The sequence below is a fragment of the Oryza brachyantha genome, chromosome 4 (assembly GCF_000231095.2).
Source record: "Oryza brachyantha chromosome 4, ObraRS2, whole genome shotgun sequence".
Lineage (NCBI taxonomy): Eukaryota > Viridiplantae > Streptophyta > Magnoliopsida > Poales > Poaceae > Oryza > Oryza brachyantha.
In genome coordinates this window covers 11,768,468-11,788,008 of record NC_023166.2, presented here as the reverse complement: position 1 = coordinate 11,788,008, position 19,541 = coordinate 11,768,468, and the positions used below count along the sequence as shown (strand labels likewise).

At 44.2% G+C, this 19,541-nt stretch overlaps 2 protein-coding genes across 3 annotated transcripts; both read right to left on the bottom strand.

Moving 5' to 3' along the window:
* Positions 1–1,051: 1,051 nt before the first annotated feature.
* On the bottom strand, positions 1,052–7,375 carry LOC102705524 (sugar transport protein MST1-like). The gene is made up of 4 exons (XM_040523025.1): positions 6,956–7,375; positions 2,975–3,294; positions 1,987–2,619; positions 1,052–1,891 (listed from the first exon to the last, which is right to left on the bottom strand). Exons 1-4 carry the CDS (start codon positions 7,074–7,076, stop codon positions 1,442–1,444), a joined length of 1,524 nt encoding a protein of 507 aa, XP_040378959.1. The 5' UTR covers positions 7,077–7,375; the 3' UTR covers positions 1,052–1,441.
* Positions 7,376–11,193: 3,818 nt separating this feature from the next.
* On the bottom strand, positions 11,194–19,472 carry LOC102705245 (sugar transport protein MST1). 2 transcript variants are annotated; one of them, XM_040523514.1, is made up of 6 exons: positions 19,060–19,472; positions 18,712–18,985; positions 14,350–14,555; positions 13,906–14,228; positions 12,213–12,845; positions 11,194–12,124 (listed from the first exon to the last, which is right to left on the bottom strand). In XM_040523514.1, exons 2-6 carry the CDS (start codon positions 18,786–18,788, stop codon positions 11,657–11,659), a joined length of 1,707 nt encoding a protein of 568 aa, XP_040379448.1. In that variant the 5' UTR covers positions 18,789–18,985; positions 19,060–19,472; the 3' UTR covers positions 11,194–11,656. The 2 variants fall into 2 exon arrangements, with proteins under 2 accessions (XP_040379448.1, XP_006652352.2); XM_006652289.3 differs by lacking the exons at positions 18,712–18,985; positions 19,060–19,472 and having other exon boundaries at positions 14,350–14,649.
* Between the last annotated feature and the right edge of the window lie 69 nt (positions 19,473–19,541).

Genomic DNA, 19,541 nt, shown 5'->3' with positions numbered 1-19,541 from the left:
GGTTTCATGGCCATGAAACTAATTCCCCTTCTCTCCTCATAGTTCATGCAAATATTTCCTTTTTATGCTGAGGTGTCACTTAATTAATGTGTATGACATCTTTATGAAACCTCCATCGAGACTGATCTAAGAACAAGAGACCGACCAAAGTGTTGTTGTATTTAGAAATCTTAATAGTTGTAGGCAGAGAGAAGATAGGAACACAGTGAAAAATAAGAGGAAGACAATAACTTAGGTTATAACTTAGTAGATTTGAAACTTTTTTCTAGTAGTTTATTTTTCAGTCTTAGATTTTAGATCATTTTATTTATAATTGTTTTTTACTTGCAAATACGCTGTTTGGTTTTTTCCCTAAAAAGTTCAAACATTAATCACCTCCTCCATGTTGCCAATGCTACTTTCCATTTTGAACAGGTTATTTTATATTACTAAAGCAACTCAGATGCTTTCATCCGATTTAACTTTGTTGTGTTGGTATATACACACGTGATACACCCTGTCAACAGAACAACTAATCAATCCTCAAAACATGGAAAGTCAATTCAACCTATGGGCCGTTTGGCACAGCTTCAGCTTTTAACTCTAACTTAACTAGAGCCGGAGTTGTGCCAAACGGTATAGATTCTAATTTTGTTAGAGCGGAGTTGACGGAGCTGCTCCTGAAAAATGAACTACAGGGGTGGAGCTGGGTTTTTGCTGCTCCACAGCTCCACTCCACACCAAAAGACCCAATACACTTAATTATTTTATTGTAATTATTTGAATCTGCCACTCATGCTACTATATATTATTAGTAAATATTTATATTGTGTGTTAACTATCATATAGTATTTTATTACCATATAGTTGTGTTGTTGAAGTTCAAAAGAAAAATAATCAGTATTTAATTACATGAAAAGAAACATAATTAAATCATGGTTTAATCATGACTACACATAATCCGCAAGACTATTATTATCAATCTACTTCGTATTCTCTCTTTTAGGAGTTCTGGAGCAAACCAAGCTACAAACAAGATCTACTCTCCGGCTCCCCCAGGAGCAGCTCTTAGTGAAGTTAAAGTTTAGAGCTAGAATCTAGAGTTTAGAGCTCTACCAAACGGTCCATAACCACTCCTCATCATTGAGCAATCTTTAATCAACAGCAATCTCTCCTTCTTTCCCATTACAGACTAATTAATCAATCAACAAAAAACATGCAGACACGCAGCTAGCTAGCTCAGCTTAGCTGGTTGGTCTACACTGTGCACGCCAGCTCACGCCGACATGTTCACTTGACCATAATTAAGCTAGCTAGTAGCTACCATCTGTTCACAACTTGAGCATCGTTTAGATTAACCAAATGGCATGTATGGTCAACCGAACGAAGCAACAGTTCATGCTTCAGCTGAACGAACAAGAAGACGCACACGCGCACACACACGAACCAGTAGACACGGTGGTCAGAGGCAGTTCACTTGGGCGTCCATCCTGGCGTCCTTGGCGTACCGCTTCCAGTACCAGTGGTTCGCCCAGACGGAGCGCATGGACTCGAGCGGCACGCCCATGGTCTCCGGGAGGAACAGCGCGACGAAGGCGGTCATGGTGACGACCCAGCCGGCGTAGAAGAGGAAGATGGCGTACTTCATGGCGCAGAGCAGGGAGATGAACACCTGCGTCTGCGTGAAGGAGAGGGTGAGCGAGATGGACAGGCCCAGGGCCTGCCCCGCCGACCGGACCTCCACCGGGTAGATCTCGCTCGGCACCACCCATTTGAGGGGCCCCCACGACATGCCGAAGCTCGCCGTGTACAGGCACATCAGCCCCACCAGCCCCGCAGCGTAGCTCTTCGCCATCGTCGCCGCCGCGTGGCGCCTCCCGAGGTGCTCCGCCAGTATCCACGCCGCGGCCACCTGTTTGATTGATCGGTCTGATCGAGCTCGCGACGTAGTAGCAACAGCAACAATGGAGATGGGAAGTGGCCGTGCGTGTACATGTGTGTTCGTACCTGGCAGAGCATCATGACGGTGCCGCCGGCGAGGAACAGGACCCGGCGGCCGACCCGGTCGACGGCGAAGGAAGAAAACACGACGGAGCACATGTTGACGAGGGTGAGTATGACGGAGCCAAGGATGGCCTTCTGGCTGTTGAACCCGATCGTCCGGAACAGCACCGGCGAGAAGACGGTGATGACGACCATGCCGGTGAGGTCGAAGAAGGTGGGGATGGCCACCGCCATCACCAGGTACTGCCGGTACCCCTCGCCGCGCAGCCTCCGGAACGCGCCCTCCTCGTTCCGGCGCGCCTCCTCGACGGCGCGGACGATGTCCTTGAACTCCGCGTCGACGTCGGCGTCCGCGCCGCGGACGCGCTGGAGCGACGCGCGTGCTTTCTCCTGGTGGCCGCGCAGGACGAGGCTAGCGGGCGTGTCCGGGACGAACAGCGCGCCCACCACGATGACGGCGGCCGGCACCGCCGCGAGGCCCAGGGACAGGCGCCACCCCCAGCCCGGGATGCGGTCTGCGAAGTAGTTTGTGACCGTCGCGGACACCGTGCCGAGGACGAGGAAGAAATGGTAGCCGGAGGTGAACGCCCCGCGCCACCTCGCCGGCGCTGTCTCGGCGAGATAAAGCGGCGCCGACTGCGTTCAATGGCCATATTTACTACACAGTGGGCCTAAATGGGCCATATTATATTGTAGGCCTAAACGAGCCAGAGCCGTATTCGAACACATAAATTTGGTTAGGAAGTTGGTCTGGGTGGGCTGGGCCAAATTCAAGCGAGAATAATAAATGCAGGTTTGTTATTCGTCAATCGCTTGAAAAATTTTAATCTATCAATCGATTTTTCCATCCATTAGATTTGCTTCATAATTTGTCCTTGTTGACCCATTCTACTTTATTTGATTGTTTTTGTTACTATTTGATTTTAATCCAATGTCTAACAAAATTATTTGATGGATTCAGTTTCTTCGAGCGATTATATGTCAGTCAGACCTGCGTGGTGAAGCCGACGCCGACGCCGAGCAGGATGCGTCCGATGATGAGCATCGAGATGTTGACGGCGCCGGCGTTGAAGGCGGAGCCGGCGAGGAACATCGCGCCGCCGGCCAGCATGATGCCCTGCCGCCCCACCTTCCTCGTCACGCGGCTCGCCGCCAGCGCCGACAGCGCGCCGGCGATGTACAGCGACGAGGTGAACGCCGTCAGCAGCTGGCTGTCGTACTTGCAGTAGGCGTCCCGCTTCGCGCCCCGCATCCCTCTCACCACCTCCGGAAAGAACTTGCTCAGAAACGACTGCATCTGCGTCACACCACCTGCGCATACAGCAGAATTGATTGATTTTTTTAAATAAAAAAATCATCTTTACAAACGCTAGAAATTCTTGAGCAATTTGTACTACTATATATTTTGATTGGAACAGTAATGGTGATTAAACTAACTGCTAGTGGATTTTTTTTTGTGATAAATGGAAAATGGCAATCCAACAACCAACTTTGCTACACGATTGTCAACTATATTCAGGTCTTTTCTATCTTATTGGTTGCCCACGTGCGTCCTCGTGTGACTTGTTTAATTGCTGGTAGATCTTTTGTGATATATATAACAACCTCAATCAGTACTCTGATTAATGTTTTGGGTCTTAATTTGGGAGCTGATAACTGCATTCAAAATTAATTTCAAGTAGTTTTTTTTTAAAGCAAGAGGTTACGGACTAGCTAGTTCCTTTCTCTTTTTCTTCTTCTTCAAACGTCATGGGCACGTATTTGCAACCAGCGTACACACATCCGCCAATTTCATCACTGTGTCGCACATGCATTGACAATTGAATTATTGAAATGATCTGGTGGCAGGTGATAAATACAGTATATAGTATGATCTTGGGTGTTGACTACGCACTAAATAAAACAGTAGTGGCTGGCAGATATGCTTGTTCTATCTCATTTCTCAGGTCATTTCAAACCTGCCAGGTTTCTCGAATACATCATGCATCCGCAAGTTAGCATGCCCGTCGATCAGAAGTCAACACATCCCTCTTTTTCTTTTTGTGAAACAATGGTAATAAAAAGTGTCCCAGTCTGTGGACAGAAACAAATCAAGCTGAGCAGTCCGCTAGAGCAGCTCACACTAGCTTAATCTGATTGATCATAGACAAGGCGGCCTCTGTTGAGTTTACACTTGTATAGGTTGAATGAGTGCAGTCTCATGTGCCCTCTGCCCTCTGCACATTCATAGAAGTATATAATCTAATCCACTTTGAGCATCTAGCATGTGGCGTTTTTGGGGCAACTATTTTCAGTGGACTTGGGCTTTAATTTGATGTCAATTGTTCCTGTCATTCTGTATTTCTGTGTGGGTGGCTGCATGCATTTGCTAATGGTGAAGTGCTGCCACCTAGCTTACACTGCTTGCTAAAGGATCGGCAGTAAGCCAGTAAAAGTGCACATGCCACTTGGAAGCAACTGCAATGGACGTATATTTCAGCGTGGAGGCTATGGAGGCTACAACCTCATACACGCTGGATCCCCATAGAAAATAGGGAAGGGAAGAAGAGAGAGAAAAAAGCTAATTAGTCTCTTAGCTTTCAAATCCTGGATGAACCACTACTGTATATGAGTTAGTTTTTAGGAAATCAAAGTACTAGTTATCAGCTAAAAAATATTTTTTTAGAAAATGGATTAAAAGAAACCCAGCCTCTACATCCCTAAATAATCTACATGGCAAATAATTGGAATGCATGCCTAGTTAATTAGCTCCTCAATTATAGTGTTATTATGCACCATTAATTCCCTTCCATTTTGTGCAGATGCAGTGCAAGTGGAAGTGGGCGGTGCCAAAATCTCTACGGATTAGGTTCTCGGATTGGGAAATGCAATTCTTGCGACCGCATGGACAAATTTTAACTACAAATCCAAGAGGATATATATGTGTGCTGTTGCATGGAAGCAATTTTTTAACATACGGGTGTATATACATATGTTGCTTGCATGTCATCTAAATAGTCATAAAAAATATGAAAAAATTTAATAAGATAGTTTAATATGAGTTATATCACTCCACCATCATGTAAGTTTAAATTCAACTTATACAAATTGTAGCAAAAATAGCAAAAACAATTATGAATATGCGTATACTTAGTTTCAATTTTGTTTGTTTTTTTCTACAACTTGTAGAAGTTGAATTTAAACTTGCATGTTTGTGGAGTGATATAAATCATATTAATCTATCTTGTCAATTTTTTTCATATTTTTTGATGACTATTTATATAACATGCAAGTACACAGGTGTACCTACATTCGTGTGTTAAAAACTGTTTCCCGCTGTTGCGCGTCGCTGAAACATTGCTGTAGATATGATTCCCTACATGTTTTTTTTTTGGCAATGTGATAGTGCTCTTGACATGCATGTTCTTGTTAGCTTTCGTGTTAAGCAACATATTTGAGAAACTCGATCAAATTCGATGGGAATAAGATTCTAGCTAGAGGTAGGGTATCAAGTGATCAGTAGCAACGAAGAAAGAAACAGGTTTTAAGGCTGAAAGGCTCAGTTGGCAAGCTTCGTAGTCTTTAAAAGAAATGCTAACGAATATGTCCAAGATTGTTACTGCCTTGTAAAAATATTTTAGCCAAAATCTTGTCTCCTCTTGTGATAAGTGTCTTGCCTTTGATTCCCAGATGTAGTATTCTGACAATATAATATTACTTGCATCATACCAAATGAAACTATTAATAAGAACAATGACCACATTATCCACCGAGTCAGCGATGGCGTCTTGTATATCACAAGTAGTACAGCTATTTTTTGAATGAACAAAAGTCCAACTGACAACAAAAATTGTAGGATAAGTTTATTAGCCATCTTAATGAAATCGTAGTCATTATCAAGTTTGGGAGGGTAGAGATGCTTACTAGCTAGCTAGGAGACAAATGGCTTTAAATAAAAAATTGTTCCAATCGGAATATCTCCAATAAGCTACCAAGTGCTCCTTCCGAATGCAAGAATTTTATAGAAAATTCACAGGAAACAATTCAATTTACCCAAAATTTATACAAACTATTCCAATGATTATCTAACGGCCTATTCGTTTTGGAGGAAAAGTAAAAGATTAGATTGCTATGAAAATCATTATGTATATAGAAATAAAGTATAGGAAAAATCAAAGAAAATTTGGGTGGGCTAGATACATGACGGCTATGCTAGCCAACCAATAATGTCTACTAGTTATTCCTACACTTTTCCTATTTCTGGGTTAAAATATCTCCCAAACGAACAGGCCTAAGCTGCCAAAGTTATGGTAGGATAAGCCTGTCACCGATACAAACCGGCCCTGCTAGCTTCCCTCTTCTGCCACAAAGGAAAACATAGAACTGCGTACCCATCTCTGACGAGATAATTCTGGGTATCCAGTAACTATACCACCTTTATAATCGACCAATCAATTAGCACAAGCATCCGATACTTAGGTAATAGTATCATCCACTAACTTTGGAAAGGGGAAGAAGTTCGCTGTTGTTAATTGGTATAACCATTGACTAGTAGGTTATTATGGGTGTCATAATGCTGATTAAAGGCAAAATGCATGTCACGAAGACACGAACCCGGCCTCCACGCTGGTATGAATCTTAGCTCCTTTTGGGCACCACAGAAATTTGGCTTACTTGTCTGGTTAATTCAGTATAGCCTGCCCCACTGGCGTCAAGGCAGCTAGCTGGTGGATAAGAAAAACATGCATGATGAATGCGTCTCTCATTCAGAGCTCAAACTCGCCGATGGCGATGGAGTAGTCAAACATGGTGATCTTGGCATGCCATATCCAAAGTTCTCTCCAGACGTTCAGACACGCGGGAAATTAATTTCTAGCTAGCTAAGCTACCAAGTGCTCTACACGATTGGACGAGCAAGTTAATCAACCTGAAAGCGCTGCGTGAAACAGCAGGCACCATGTGCAGAAAATATACGATGTGGATGTAAATATACCTGTGACGCCAATGTCGTAGCCGAAGATGAGGCCGCAGGAGGAGGCGATGAGGCAGGTCACCACGACGGTGGCCGTCACGCCGCCGTAGTCGCGCGCCGCCGCCTCCGTCCCCGCTGCCATTATCGCCGTAGAGCTCGCCCGCTCGCTCGCTCCAGCCGAGGCAGCGCGTGTGTGCGTGCGTTCGCCGGCCGGCTACTCGACCCTCGGAGATCCTGTCTCGGCCTCCCTCCCGACGAGGCGCTTGCGCTTTACGCTACACAGCGAAGAGAGGCAGCGTCGCGGGCTCTCTCTTTATAATAGGCGGCGCTCGGCGGGTCGATCGCCCTGCGTCTCCCTCTCTCTCACTCCCGTCTCTCCCTGTGGATTTCTGACTTTGGAGAGCTCTCTCGGAGAGGACACACTGACGAGAGTGCGATGAAACGGAGGTTTAGGCAGAGGCTCAAGTGTACGGAGAAATTTAAGATTTTGCCACTGCTTAATGTTGACTTTGATCTTATGCCATCTCACAAATAGGCTTCGATAAAGAGCCACGTTTAATTGGGTGAGCTTCGACATTTTGCCATTTTAGCCTATTTATGTATTTTAGATTTATTTTTAGTGAAAATTGATTATGTGACCGATTTGCCCCTGTCTCTATTTTGCTGGAGCTGTGGCGACGTCGGGGCGAGTGGTGAGCGAGGAGCCGACGTTGGCGCACGTGGCAAGCGAGGAGCCCGAGCGCCGGCAGCGGAAGGTGCGGCGGCGGAGGAGGGTGCCGGCAGCGGGAGGGTCTCGGCGCGGGCGGGCGGCATCGGCGCCCGAGTGCCGGCAGCGGGAGGCGCGGTGGTGGAGGAGGGCGCCGACAGCGGGAGGGTCTCGGCGCGGGCGGGCGGCGTCGGCTGGGCCGAAGGGGCGGCGAGTCGGGCTAGCCCGAGCACCCAGCGGGAGGCGCAACGGCGGAGGAGGGCACCGACAGCAGGAGGGTCTTGGCGTCGTCGGGCGATGTCGTCTGGACCGGAGGGGCGGGGAGTCGGGCTGGCCCGAGCGCCGACAGCGGGAGGCGCGACAGCAGAGGAGGGCGCCGGCAGCGGGAGGGTCTCGACGCGGGCGGGCGGCACCACCGGTCGCTGCTCTGGATCTCTCTCCTCTCGTTTATGATTTTTTGGGTCCAGTTCAATGAGAAAGACGGGCAAAATAGTACTGTTTGTAATTAATTTCATAGAAAATACATCTAAAATGCATAAATGAGCTAAAATGGCAAAACATCAAAGCCCACCCAGTTAAGCATCGCTCTTTATCGAAGCTCATTTGTGTGATGGCATAATACCGAAACCAACGTTAAGCAGTGACGAAATCTTAAATTTCTCCAAGTGTACGTGAGGAAAGCAACAGCACGTCGACACGCACAGCCAGAGGCTCAAGCCTCAAGGGCGGTGGTATTGTGAGGGAGACAACGAATAAGATAGAGCTTTTTACCGTTCTTAAAAAATATCCTAAGGTAGCCTACTTTTTAATATAAAAAATTAGTAACTTTTGGAGATATATGTACCTTAAGGTTCTATAATCTTGTATTACTCTAAGATACTTGTCAAGAATGATAAAAAAACCCAACAACATAGGTGTAAATAAAAATAATTTTGTAAATAAGATTATTTTATATAGTATGTGTTTTAGCGATCAAAAACAAAATAAAAAAAATAAAGTATGATAAAAATTAAAATTAATTTAAAATTTAAGGTAAAAATCTAAAAATTTATATTATAGATAAGGCCGTAGGTCATTAGCATCTGCTGCTGTCAGTCACGGCAGTTGAAGTTCAAGCCTACTCCATCCGTCCCAAAATAAGTTAAACTGATCATCCGTATTATCTAAAATTTAGTCACATATAAAGTAATATTTATGATTTATCATCTAATAAAAAACAAAAGTATTAATCGTAAATTTTTTTAAATAAGACGAAGCTTCTAATATTATAGCTAAAAAGCGAAAGATTGATTTATTTCGTGACGGAGTATCAAGTTTAGGGGAGTACGTACGCTGATATATACATGGTTTTAATTAAACCGTACGTTTATGGACCGATTATTCGAGACGTCCTAGAGTGAACTAGTGAAGTGGATGTATCATGTGTGTGCCACAAAAGTTATTCGGTTTTTTGATAGCGTACATGAGGCTAAAGTGAGCTCAACCTTTTGGTTTCACCCTTTATTACAAGTGAGTGGCTGGAAACCCTTTTTGACAATGCCGCAGCGTGAGTGGATGCTAGCTCTAATTAAGAAGCAAGCGCCGTGGTAGTTTTGTTCTTTTTAAAAAACCAATCCACATATTTATAAATAAAAAATAATTTATAAATAAAATTTTATATATGTGTTATTAGTGATCTAAAAGCAAATGCTAAAAAACTACGATGAAAAAGTTCTAAATTAACTCTAAATTTAAGATTGAAAATTAAGATTTTAGCTTATAAGCAGAAGGAAAAAAAATGAGGATACAATTATTTTTTACTGCAGCACCTACAAAGTCCAGGGATCAATATCCACCGAGAAGTCTAAAGAAACACGAGAAGATGCAACAAATTCTTGATATTTGCATCGATAAATACATAAGTTCATGTGAAATGTACTGAACGCTGATAAATTCTTTAAATATACTCCTTTGGCTCCGGAATAGGATTATATTTGGTCTGTCTTTCTTGTTCCAAAAATTTTATCTTTAAACAATCATTGTATCGAAGTTTATTAAAACTAGATAAAGTAGAAAAACATTATATTTAATTTAATAAAGTAGAAGATATTTCTATTTATTTTTTTATAAGCAAGATGACTGAAAAATAAAGTCATTTTGGTCCGAAACCAATAAACTAATAAAGTGTGCTCTGCTCTTCCAACTTAGTACTCCCCTCCATCCCAATATAAATCCATTTCTAACACTATATAGTCAAATTAGTTGCGAGAGAAAATAACTTAAATTCTTCTTATTAAATAAAAATATTATATGAAGTGTGAGGTATGAAACGGTACAACTGATAAAGTTTTGAATATGAGGTGATTAATAAGACAACCAATACTTGTTTATTCACAAGTATACTCTTAGTCAGACAAATATAAATTCTAGACATGACTACTGCTTCTTTTTCTTGGAAAGGGGCCAGCGTAAGCTACTAAGTACTAGTTTGCCATGACTACTACTCTAGACATGACAGCAGTATAGCTAACTGCTAGCTCAAATTTATCTATAGTCAATCTAATAGCTCATTTATACAATAGTTATCTATAAAATATTATTACATGATCTCACATATTATATACACACTCTGTCTTGGAGTCCGCGTGTAGCTGGCTACAAATTAGTAACCTATCTCTCTTTTCTCTCCTCTTTTATCTCTTTAAAATATGTTTATAGCTAGCTTATATAGGTTGCTATTGTACTGCTCTTAGTGGAGTTTGCGACGTGATCTGAGAGCTACGCGTAATAAATTGTGCATACGATTGGCGCGTAATCAGGTCCCACAAATAATTTGGGATAACGACATAACGTAAGTAGGTGAAGCCCGTATTATTGTATGTTATCTTTCCGTTTCTTTCCTCAATCTATAGCGCCGCGTTTGTCCATAGCTCTGGCTTGTTTTGAAATTTTTCCCTTCGTCATCGTTTACCTTCAACTTCAAAGTCTTATCCACATGTATTTCTTCAAAAATCCTCTACACATGCAGGCATGTTTGAGTTTGTGGAATTTTTTGTTTTGAATTTTATTTATTAAATAATTTACAAATTTAATTTTGTATTTTAAAAAATCACAAAACTAACATCTTACTGTCCTCTAAGCGGGTGGAAAGGTGACGTGACAAACAGCCACTCAGTCCTAGACATGAGAGTGGGACAGTGACCACTAAGGTAAGGTAGTACTTGTGACTAAACAATTACATACGTTATACATATATGTATTAACCGTGATTCAATTGAAAAATTTCCGGTTCAGTCACAAAACTCCCGGGCGACACGTGGCAAGGGCCTAAATACAAAATTCGCCGTGCCGCTGTTTTCAGCCGTTCCTCGCGACCGAGTGGTCGTTTGCCACTTTACCTTTTCGCCCTCCTAGAGGACGGCAGGAAGTTAGTTTTATGATTTTTTGACATACAAAATTAAATTTGTAAATTATGTAATAAATAAAATTTAAAATTCAAAAAATTCTGAGTTCATGTGTGTGAGAGGAATGCGATATAGTTCAGTGGGAACAGAAGTACATAGAAGAACTTGTTGGGCTACGGCCCGCGTACGAAATTTTCGGCCCAATAACACACTACGGCCCACACAAATTGCAATCGGCCTCAACTCCCCCATCCCTTGCGCCGGTCCGTCGCCTTCCCTCTCGCGTACTGTACAAATGGTGATCTTCGGCTTCAGATTTGAAAAGACGAGTCATCCAGGATCGGAGCCGCCAATATTCGAACTCACTCACAAATGCTCTAAAAAACCCGCCTGAATTCTGATTGCTATTGAAATCCATGTATTTTGATTGAAACGAGTTGATAAGTACACTCTTTTTTTTTCGTTTTTGTTTATACTTATAAGTTATAAATCAAAATTTGAATTTTTCACCTTAAATTTGAAGTTAATTTTAGGGTTTATTCATCTTAGTTTATTTTCAGGAGATGTACAACAATTGACAGACCATCGCAAGCGTTTACACATTTGTGAACACATGGATCTCCGGAAGTCAGCTTAGCCAGCAGTAGTCGTCGTCGTCGTCGTCGGTGCGTCGGGGCTCTTCGCTTGCTCCGGCGCGAACCGCTTCCAGTACCAGTGGCGCGCCCAGACGGTGGGCATGGACTCGAGCGGCACGCCCTTGGTCTCCGGCAGGAAGACGGCGACGAAGACGGTCATGACGGCGACCCACGCGGCGTAGTAGGCGAAGGTGGCGAACCTGAAGCGGCAGAGCATGGCGAGGAACGACTGCGTCTGGACGAAGGTGAGGCCGAGGCCGATGGACACGTTCATCGCCTGCCCCGCCGACCGGATGTCCACCGGGAATATCTCCCCCGGCACCACCCACCCCAGCGGCCCCCACGACCACCCGAACCCGGCCGTGTGCAGGCACGTGAACACCACCACCGCCACCGCGTACGGCCTCGCCATCGCCGCCGACCCGTTCTTCCCCACTTGCGCCCCCATGATCCATGCCACCCCAACCTTCAAGAAACCTTGCGTGTGAGACTCAAACCGGCCGGAACGGGCGGCTGCATGCATGGTGGAGTGGACGTGGACGTGTGAGCTTTACCTGGGCGATGATCATGACGACGCCGCCGATCATGAAGAGCACCTTGCGGCCGAACCGGTCGATGACGAGGGTGGAGAGCATGAGGCAGCCCAGGTTGACGGCGCCGAGGATGACGTTGCCCATCAGCGCGGCGTTGCTGCCGAACCCGATGGTGCGGAACACCAGCGGGGAGAAGAAGGAGATCACGATGACGCCGGTGAGCTGGAAGAACATGGGGATGGCCACGGCGAACACCAGGTAAGGGCGGTACTCCCGCCTCACCGCCATCCGTCGGAACGCCCCGTCCTCGCCCTGCCGCGCGATCTCCACGGAACGAACGATGCCCTTGAGCTCGGCCTCGACGTCGGCGGCCCGCCCGCGCACCCGGAGGAGCGCGGCGCGGGCGCGGGCCGTGTCGCCGCGCATGACGAGGCTGCTGGGCGTGTCCGTGAGGCAGAGCGCGCCCAGGAAGATGACGACGGCCGGGGCGCCCGCGAGGCCGAGGGAGAGGCGCCAGCCCCAGGGGACGCGCGACGCGAAGTAGTTGGTGACGGTGGCGATGACGACGCCGACGGCGAGGAAGAACTGGAACCCTGCGGTGAGCGAGCCGCGCCACCGCGGCGGGGCCATCTCGGCGAGGAACAGCGGAGCGGCCTGCCATTTTGTCAAAAAAAAAAAAAACACACGAGATGATCCCCAAAATTCGTCGTGCGCACCGCGCTATCGCTCGTGTGATGCACGCGCCGCGCGCGACGGTGGTAGTGGATCGTGACGCGCACGAGGCCAAGTCGCCAAGACGCGGCCTCGTCGCGCGCCAGGCCGCCGCCACCGGTGGATTAGTTGCACCAAATCGGCCATGTGGCCATCGGCCTAAGTACTACATGTGGGTAGTTTACTGCAATTAACGAGTGGACTGACAGATAGGAGTACTAGTGCTCTTTGGTGTCTTGGAGATCACATTGATTTGACGACGAATAGATAATATCAGAAACGTAGCACCAAGGCATCGTTTAGTTTCCAAAATTTTTCTCCAAAAATATCATATCGAATTTTTGGACATATAAATAAAGCATTAAATATAGATGAATCAAAAAATTAATTGCACAGTTATAAAAGAAATCTTGAGAGGAATCTTTTGAGCCTAATTAGCCCATGATTAGTCATAAGTGCTACAGTAACCAGCATGTGCTAATGATGGATTAATTAGACTCAAAAAATTCGTCTCGTGGTTTCCAGGCTAGCCGTGAAATTCGTTTTTTCATTCGTGTCCGAAAACCCCTTCCGACATCCAATCAAACATTTGACGTAACATTTTTTCTAAAAATTTTCTTAATCTAAACGCCACTAAGAACACGTAAGAACGGATTGGCTTGCAGTCTGCTAGTCCTCATTTTTCTGTATACGCGGAGATCCACCTGCCCTTATATTTAGGCAAAAAAAAAAAAGAAACCATGGCTCAAGGCAGTGGCTTTTGGAACCATATCCTGATATATAAAAAAAAACGGTAACATAGCTGTCTGAAAGCAAATATCCGATAAGTTCACCAATGAGCATTAGTACTGATGAAGCTTCTGTCTCTGGTGTCTATCAGCCCAAGACTTTGGACACCATACGCTGACGCAGGCTTAGAGAGTGTTGCTCAATGCTCGATGGTCAGAAGCACTACTGCATCGGAGTGGAGGATGATGGAAGAGAGCGTGACACTGACACTGACCTGGTTGGTGAAGCCGACGCCAAAGCCGAGCAGCATGCGGCCGACGATGAGCATGGCGATGTTCACGGCGGCGCCGGTCACGGCGCCGCCGGCGAAGAAGAGCGCGCCGCCCATGACCATGACGGCCTGCCGCCCCACCGCCCTGGTGACGCGGCTGGCCACGAGCGACGCCACCAGCCCGGCGACGTACAGCGACGACGTGAACGCCGTCAGCGCCTGGCTGTCGTAGACGCAGTACTCGTTCCCGGGCCTCGCCTCCGCCATCCTCCTGAGCACGCCCGGGAAGAACCGCCGCAGGAATGGCTCCATCGACGAGACGCCGCCTTTTGATCGATGCAGGCAGCAGGTCAGTTGGCTCGCTCTTCGTGCGATTGATTACCTTAGCTTTCAGTTCGACGGACAAGCTTAGTTAAAAAAAAAATGGTTGATTCCATAGATATGCACCTGAGATGCCGACGTCGTAGCCGAAGATGAGGCCGCCGGAGGCCGCCACGAGGGAGGTGATGATCACCGAGAACGTCAGCCGTCCGCCGTGGTCCGTGGCGGCAGGGCCGTCGCTGGCAACGATGACACCTCCGGCCATCTCTCTCAGTCTCTCTCCTCTCCTCTCCTCTCTCTTTCTTCCTTCGTATAATTTTTGGTCAGATGGGCTGCGTTTCAAATGTGTACATCTTAACTTGGCAGTGTTGAAAGTGTTGCTGTGTCAAATCGAGATTGTGTGGGTGGTCAGATGGGCTGCGTTTCAAATGTGTACATGAATGATATACATGGGGTTTCGCCTCCTAATTAATCCCACTAAAAGAATTTGTGATTTGGACAGATAGCTATTTGTAACAAGGTACCAATTTTTCCATTGTTTTATTGTATAAGCTAACAACACCACCTAAAGTGACTTGTTTGTTTCTGTACCAACCATTCCAATCTCCGAAGCAATTTTTAGCACACGGGTGTAGGTAGACCTGTTACTTGCATGCCATCTAAATAGTCATTAAAAATTATAAAAAAATTTAATAAGGTAGCTTAATATAAATTATATCACTCCACCAACATACAAGTTTAAATTCAACTTCTACAAGTTGCAGCAAAAATAACAAAAATAATTATGAATATGCGTATACTTAGTTTCAGTTTTGTTTTTTTTTTTTGCTACAACTTGCAGAAGTTGAATTTAAACTTGCATGTTTGTGGAGTGATATAAATCATATTAATCTATCTTGTCAATTTTTTTATATTTTTTGATGATTATTTAGATGACATGCAAACACACGGGTAAAAACTGTTTCCCTTCCAACCTCCAACAAATGCTTTAAATAATACCAAACGGAAAAACGATATTCTCTCTTGTCTTTAGTCTTACTATGATCAAACTCATCAAGCCATTTTTGGATAAGGGGTTGTTGTTCTCAAACTAAATCTAATATATTTTTTGAATGCTAATGTAATTGCATTATTTGTTTTGCTCCCAAATTTGGGAATGCCCATGGTTTGGTGCTTCAGTTGATGCCAAACCACACAATAGCTTGAGCAATTCCTATCAAAATTGTGCGTTCATTTCAGTGGCAATTGTCAGTTTGTGGCACATTTATATGTGAAACGTTGTTGGGGGGAGATTCTGTGGGTAAGGATCCTAACTAATACTAAGGGTGTGTTCTTTTCATGATGAAAAATAAAAGATATGAAAGATTATCTGATTTTTAATAGCTGTTTAATGGTACAAACAAAGAAATTAACTTCTACAAAGTTAAAAAATTACTCTAAAATGATAAGATGATGAAGTTTTATATAGAAATTTTTCATAAAACAAATGTTGTTTAACAGTTTGGGAAGCGTGCATGCAAAAACCAAGGAATAATTTGGGAAAGATCAACCAGAAGAAAACAAAATTAAGAAAGTAAAAACAACCTAGTAAAATGTAAATTGCATGTCAGTCATTATTAAACATATTTGTCTATATAATCTAGGTTTCCATACGCCCAAAAATATAAATCTAGGTTTCAAACATTGTTAAAGTGTATCATTATGTTCCAAAATTATATGACCCCTCAAGGATTCTACTTGTCGCTGAGATGATATGCCACACATACGTCGGTGTGATATCACCTTTTAAATCGAGTGATAAATGGGGCCTACTTGAGAAATTTAATGTTCCTTCTTCCTCTATCATCTTTTACTTTCTTTTTCTTGTCCATCCCTCCCCTTCTCTTCTTCTGTTGCATGCAGCTTAGACGGTGGCAAGCTAAGCCAAGAGTTTTGAGATGAGGGACCAGAGGCAAGCTCTCGACAATGGGCAGGGATGAACTCGGTGGCGGCGATCGTGATTTGGGGCTGACGATATATAGGGGATAAGGTCTAAGCGACCGTGGCTCGGGGCAAACTTGAGAACAGCGATAAGGGAGTGAGCTCGATGATGGTGACCGTGACCGAGACAAGGGTTTGAGACCCATGGCGTAGGGCTAGTTTTTCGGTGGAGATGCGTAGAAGAAGAGGCACTGTTTTCTTGTCTTGTGATGGTTGGTATGACCTCAGTGGTGGTTGGGGGGCCGGGCAGACCAAATGGGGTCGCTGCCAATGAATATTTAATACTAAAATGAATCAACCACAGAACGCATTATATAGGGAGAAACTGAAGATTAATTTGTGTTCCATTAGTATTCAACCATGTCACCTGAAGTAGTATTTACGTAAGATTTCCTCTCTTTTTTTCGTCTCCCTACACGTCATATTTTGGGTTGATTTTTTTGTGTTATGATATATGGCATCGTGTTGCACAACTCAGATTTTATAAACTTTTTGGATGCAATTTTTGATAGCACGTGAGATTCTCTCGGTACGAGTATAGAACAGACGAGAGTATAGTTGTGCTGCCGCTTTTACCGTAGCTAGTTCAGTGCCCATACGGTGATGATATTTAGTAACAGAATTTTTTAAAAAAATGTTGTACATATTGGGGCAATATAAATTTACTAAAATACATATCAATTCTTTTCATACACTTTTTCCACTTCTCCATAAATGTATGAAGTAGTAGCAAACACATAGGTGGCCATCTTTTCGCTTTTTAAGGAAAAACCCAAACGACATATTTATAAATAAAAAATAAATTATGATATATATATATATATATATATATATATATATATATATATATATATATATATATTCTTAGTGCTCTAGAAGGCAAGGCTAAAAAAATAAACTATATGAAAAAACTCCAAAATCAACTCCAAATTTAATATTGACAATTCAAACTTTGATTTATAAGCATAAAAAACGAAAATATGGGGGCGGGGTGATAGTAAAAATATCAATGTGTGCATGCTTTTTGCAAGATGAACTAAATGAATCAAAATTTTGATATTATATCTACTACTGTATGATCTTACACGAAAAGAGAAAAATGACAAAATGCATAACTACATACTCTCAACATTTACAACCAAAATACATCTACTATCAATCGACAATATTTATAGTTGTAAAAACATTTAAATTGATCGCAGTCTAATGTTAAAACATTGAAGAGTAGTTTGCATTGCTTTCAAATATTGAAACACCAATTCACAAGCAAATATACATATCCAAGTGACGAAGTTAAGGTTGCATAGCTAGGTATTGAAGCAGTGAGTGACCAAAGATCAAACATTTCCAGTTCAGAACAATATATGCCCCATAGAGCATCTTCAATTCCTTTTTTTTTTGGTTGCAATAACAAGTTGGGCTTGGGCATATCTTCTGCTAGCAAGAAAAATTCACATTATTGGATTAAAGATCGCTAAGACCTATATGGACCATAAAGGAGAACATAGTCATTCCTTGGTTTAATGGGTAAACAGACATCCTCTACTTTATTAACATTTTTCCAATTTTTTCAGCAATTAGCATTATAAACCAATGCACAAATCGAATTTATTGTTAAATTGTTTTATTAAGATTCCAATTTCATTGGCATCCAATGTACCAATGCACAAATCTAACGTGCTGCTCTAACAGGGATTTTCAGAAATGTAACATAACCTATCATCTCTGTACTATTTTTAGAAATGGAAAGAAAGTGTGCAGAAAAATAAGCAGAACAACAGGGCCTAGCCATACCCTCGTACCTTGTTCACTGGCACTCTTTAAGAATAATCATAAGTCACCCTTTTAGGCCAAACTCCTATGCCATATTTTCGCTTCTAGTGACGCTTATAAGCCAAAATTTATATTTTAACCTTAAATTTGAAGTTACTTTGGAGTTTTTTTTACCGTATTTTATTTTTCAGTATTGGCTTTTAGATATCTAAGAATACATATATAAACGCTTTATTCATAAATTATTTTTAGTATACAAATATGTTGTTTGGTTTTTTCTATGAGTAAAACAAACTTTATGGCTACATGAGTAGAAATACCAAGTATTGCAATATTAGTGTCTGATCCAACGTGGATGACGATTGAACTAACACCAATAGCAGCAGACGACCAGTACAGAGCAATCAATTACTGTGCACGATTCAGATGGATCAGATTGTTGGTGGTGGTTCCGAGAACTTGAGATGGGATCAAAGATTTTTTAGTTTGGTACGTGATGGTATTAAGATTGGCTTCCGATTGTTTATATAGTTTTGCAATCTATATATTTGCATCAGCTGAACATTTTCTAATTAACTCCAAACCCATCTTCTTTCCCCATGACCCATCCATCGTCCACCAAACAACCTCTAAAAAACAGTCCAAACAAGGAATTAAACAAATTCCACTCCCAAGACACAATTTTTAATCCAAATGACAATTGTTCTTCAAGAGGGGAAAAGAGAAAGTCAAAACCTTTGTCTCAGTGGTCTTGGCAGCTTCCTTGTCCAGCTCCTCCACCTTCTTCCTCCTGGAGCTCTCTGGCTTAACATTCACAGCCTTGGTGTACTGCTCATCCAACGACTACTGCAGCACCTTGATCGCCGGCTTGTAATCCGAAGCGTGGCCGCCGAGCTTAAGCAGCGCTGACCCCTTCCAGAAGAGCGCCCTAACGACCAGCCTTCTCTCTGCCCGGAGCTCCCTGCCCCCTCTCCACCGCCTCGTCACAGCGCCTCGCGCACTGCTTGTACTGGAACGAATCGAAGCAAGCTTGGTTATAGCAAGTCAAGGATGGGTTGGGGGAGGCAATGGGGGGCGCCTGACCTGGTTCATGCGGAGGTACGCTTTGGCAGATTTGATCGGGAAGGAGATGTCGCCCGGGTCGAGGGCGGCGCGACGGGCCGAGTGGTCGACGGTCCTCTTGCACCGCTTCTCGTCGTAGCCGTCGTCGCGGGCCTCCTTCTTCTGCTACTGCTCGTTCATCCCCGACGTCGCACTGGCTCCCTCGGTGGCGTCCGACATGGGCGACGGAGATGGCGGCAACGGCTGGTGGGGGCGGAGGCGACCGGTCGGAGTGAGGCGGGCGTCGGCCAGGTGCGCCGGGGGCCGGGAGCGGCAGCGGAGGAATGGAGGATGGGCACAGTCGGCAGAGGCCGGGAGCAGCGTCGGAGGATGGGGGCAATCGGCGCCGGGCGTTCGGAGGGGCTGGAGCGGTGGATGGGGGAAGTCGGCGCTGGGCGTTACGCTGGACGGGGACGGCGCATAGTTAGGGACGTGTCTTTGTTTAGGATCGCAAGAGATAGATG

Coding starts and splice junctions, on each gene's coding strand:
- LOC102705524 (XM_040523025.1), bottom strand. CDS start 7,076: ATGGCAGCGGGGACGGAGGCGGCGGCGCGCGACTACGGCGGCGTGACG. Junction 3,295..6,955: donor CTACGACATTGGCGTCACAG/GTATATTTACAT, acceptor CTGTATGCGCAG/GTGGTGTGACGCAGATGCAG. Junction 1,892..1,986: donor CCGTCATGATGCTCTGCCAG/GTACGAACACAC, acceptor TCAATCAAACAG/GTGGCCGCGGCGTGGATACT.
- LOC102705245 (XM_040523514.1), bottom strand. CDS start 18,788: ATGTTAAGCCAGAGAGCTCCAGGAGGAAGAAGGTGGAGGAGCTGGACA. Junction 14,556..18,711: donor CCAAGACCACTGAGACAAAG/GTTTTGACTTTC, acceptor TTTGAAACGCAG/CCCATCTGACCAAAAATTAT. Junction 12,846..13,905: donor GCGTCGGCTTCACCAACCAG/GTCAGTGTCAGT, acceptor ACAAAATGGCAG/GCCGCTCCGCTGTTCCTCGC.